At 30.1% G+C, this 3,752-nt stretch overlaps 1 protein-coding gene across 2 annotated transcripts in view; it reads left to right on the top strand.

Moving 5' to 3' along the window:
- Positions 1-987: 987 nt before the first annotated feature.
- LOC106683631 (translational regulator orb2) overlaps positions 988-3,752 on the top strand; it is a 235,336-nt gene continuing 232,571 nt past the window's right edge. For both annotated transcript variants that reach the window (XM_014425232.3, XM_014425230.3), the window contains exon 1: positions 988-1,421. In XM_014425232.3, the coding sequence (XP_014280718.1) occupies positions 1,343-1,421 (79 nt within the window). In that variant the 5' untranslated portion in view covers positions 988-1,342. The remainder of the gene's footprint in view (positions 1,422-3,752) is intronic.

Here is a 3,752-nt window from a genome sequence, read left to right as displayed (position 1 = left end):
AAAAATAATACTAATAAAATAAAATAATTTAATGAATAAATAAGTCAAATCATAAAAAAAAAAATTTCCATAATAATCTTTCATTTCAGTTCAATGGTTTTCTAAAAAATCACAGGTTCCTAAAAACATTGAAAAGTGGTATTTGGGTTAAAAAAAAATGTTCAACTTTCATTTTTGATAACAAATAAATATAAAATGGGAGTATCCGTAAGTGTGTTACGGACGGTTTTCCAACCTCCTCTATTTCCTCTAGGTTCTAAATAATTCTGGTTACTGAACAGCTAATTAATTTATTAAAGTAAAGAATTAGGTGCTTTTTTTCCCTTATAACCCCTAAGCGGTGCATTTTAGCAAAATATTTATGGTATTGGTATGACATATTAAAGAGTATTAAATTCTGCGACGAATTATGTATGTATGTGAGTTATGTCCCATGATTCAAATCAGGTAGTATGGTCATGTATCATCTGCATGTATCATTCGGTTCCATATGGATTTTATGGCACTTCAAATTAATTAAATTATTGTACTCATTCAACACAGAATTTAATTATCTTTAATGTGTAATACAATAACTATTTTGCTGAGATGCACCGTTAAGGAGTTATTAGAAAAAAAAACTTAATTTGTTACTTTATCAAATTAATTAGCTGCTTAGTAACGGTTTTATGAATGCCAGATATGCATTTCCATGATAAGTGCTGTGTACACTAATTTTTACAATTATCTACAGCTTTATGTTTTATGAGCTTGCCTTTATGCATCAGGCAGCTGGACTATCACCTCAGCATGACTGTGACAGGATATAAGTAATAGGAGATGAATCTTATGAAAAGATGTTGATTGCTGTTTTGAAATGGGGTTATTAAGACGATATTATGATAATTATAAAAGAGGAGAGCTGGGAAGGGGGGAAAGAGAGGGTGGAGGGGAGGAAGGAGGTAGGGAGGTAGGGAGGATATAGTCCTTTGGTTTTTTAGTATCCACTGTGAAGGGTGGGTCGATAGGCTGCCCATATTGACACTACTCCCTCCCGATGACGTCATAGCAGATTCCCCCCACCAGCTCCCCTCCCAGGGCTCCTTTACTCAGTCCCCATCACGTTCCCAACTAGTCCGTATCTTATCGCAGTTCATGTCCTTTAATTGAATATATCTAGATAATTGCTTTTGTTCGACTGCATCCGCCAACTATTCGGAAAAACTATTAAAAATATATATATTTTTGAATTTTTTGATAATCAATATTTGATAAAATAACGTTATTTGTACTAGCCCCGTATATATTGTGTTGATTACCAATTGTTTTTTTTCTATCGGTTAAACGAAAAAAAAATCTAAAAATGTTCCGAGCATATGGAACTGCCCCGGTCGAGGTACCGGATGTTATCTACCCTTGGAACACCCCAATTTTCAATAAAGGTAAGACGAATTTTTATTGAATATGGAAACTTGGAAATCCATTTCGAATTTATTCTATTTTTTTCATTTCTTTTCTTATTATTCCGATTCTGAAAAAAATATGGAAACATCTGTTAAATGGTAGGTGTAGGGAAGACTGATTTATAAAAATGTATTTAATAATTATTATTGGATAATGATATTATATTACTGTATTTATAAGTGGAATTTATTGTATTTATACTGGCTATAGTTCATATTTGTATTATAAATTATATCTCTTAGTCTCCCAGTAGAGTTCTAAATCAGCGGGAACTTTAAACATTTAAATTCAAAAATTGGTATTATATCAGTATTGTGCATGAGCAGCTGTGAACTTATACACCATCTTTGCTGTATAATATATGTATATGGATATATTTTATAAATTAATGTAAAAAATGTTTATTTGAGAAATTTTATTTTAACAAAAAAATATGTGTCATAAAATTACTATACCACCGATTGTTTCGTAAATATTTAAACGCAATAAATTATAAGTGAGATAAGTTTTTTTAGCAATTTTTTGAAATAGATATTCATTTATATGATTTTTTGTTTTGAAAACTAATATTATTAACTGATATAAGGAAAATTATTTGTAATCGATTGAGCTGTGATAAGGAGCTTTAACGCCATCTTGGAACTTGAAGAACACCCACAAATTTTGTTTTATGGATTCTCATACATTCCGGCATAGCTATATTGATCGGGGGCCTAAAATTCTTGCAAGAGCCCTGATATTCTAATTGAGCATTTCATCGTGAAATCTGTTTAAAGCATTTATAGGCTTTTATCGTGTTGTAGGCGATTTAGTGTTACTTATCAAATACTATTTTAGTTTATTGTTTAATTCTAACATCAGTAGCGGTTTAATATTTAATTTCCTTTCACTATGATTTTTTCCGGCCATATTATTATTTGTATTATAACATTAAATATCATTTTTCTTCAGCTTTCTTGAAATATTTTACATTGACAATTTTCTACTTTCTGAAGTTCCATAGCTGATTGGTGAACATTTTATCACAGAAAATTTTTTTCTATTTTTAATTATTCTAACATTCTATTTCTGTTGTAGTTTGAAAGCTCATTAGGTAGGTATGGTATTAAATATATTATTTTACATTATTTTTTCTCCAAGTTTCAATTATTTTACAGCTGATGTCTCAGGTATCCTTATACGAAAAATAAACGAAGGTCTGATTTTGACATTTTGAAATGTTAAATCGTAAATTTGAAGAGAAGAAGACCTTTTTTTGATGCTTTGAAGAACTTTCTTGACCATAAGCATTGTCATTTACTTAGAGAGAATTGCTTTTATTTTATTGGTATAATTTTTAAGATTGTTTTACCATTTACCAATTGATCTTCCTATTTGCTAAAATAGATCCAAATGGTTGCTGCCCCGCAAGTGCGCGCGCACATGCACTGGTCCTTGCAGAAATTAGTTATATTCTGCAAAAGATCAGTAAAATTTCATTTTACAGTTAATAATTTCGTCGTTCATTGCTTTATTACTTTTGAGCGAAGATTTAAGAATAATAATTGGAATTCATTGTTGTATCGTAGCAGTATCAAACCATAACATATTTTCAATAATTGTTTTTCCATGCATATTAGAAAAATACGTATCTTATTCATTTTGGTCGAAATATTATACTTAGGAGACCCCGCCCATCCGAAAGCGAAAGGAATGGAGAAAATTGCACTAGCAACCTCCGCCTCTTGTTTCGTAATTATATTTAGGTCATAGTAGTTCTGCTTCAGCGGATTTTTATTTAATTTTTTTTTTGGAAAAATATGAGAATATGGATTTGTTATAAAAATTCAACTCGTTATACACGATTAAGTATTTATTCATTATTAACATTCTATGTACTATTACATTTCTTTATTAAATGGTTGGCGAATGTGTTATTAATATCGATATGTATACATATACATATACATATATAATCATTTATCGATGGGAAAAATTTAAAAATGATATAAATTTTCCCTTTATAATCTGACCCGAAAATATTTCATACTGTTGTTGAAAGAAATTTATCGTCTCACTGTAAGAACACAATAAATATGAACCATGATATCTAGTTTTGAGTACATCATTTTTTAGTAAATACCTATATATGCTACCTATATGTACCTATATATTTTAGGGGATTCTGGTCACACCTCCACCTTACAGCCCTGATGAAGACCTACAACATAGGTCGATACGTCGGCAGAAAATAAATAAAGAATTAATTACTATTTTTCTTCCTTCTTGGCTGTAGGCTTGACCATCTTCGTCTTATTAACTTACGGTTA

This window comes from Halyomorpha halys, unplaced genomic scaffold (assembly GCF_000696795.3).
Source record: "Halyomorpha halys isolate HHAL.00 unplaced genomic scaffold, Hhal_1.1 Scaffold500.1, whole genome shotgun sequence".
NCBI classification, from domain to species: domain Eukaryota; kingdom Metazoa; phylum Arthropoda; class Insecta; order Hemiptera; family Pentatomidae; genus Halyomorpha; species Halyomorpha halys.
This window is presented reverse-complemented; position numbering and strand designations above follow the sequence as displayed.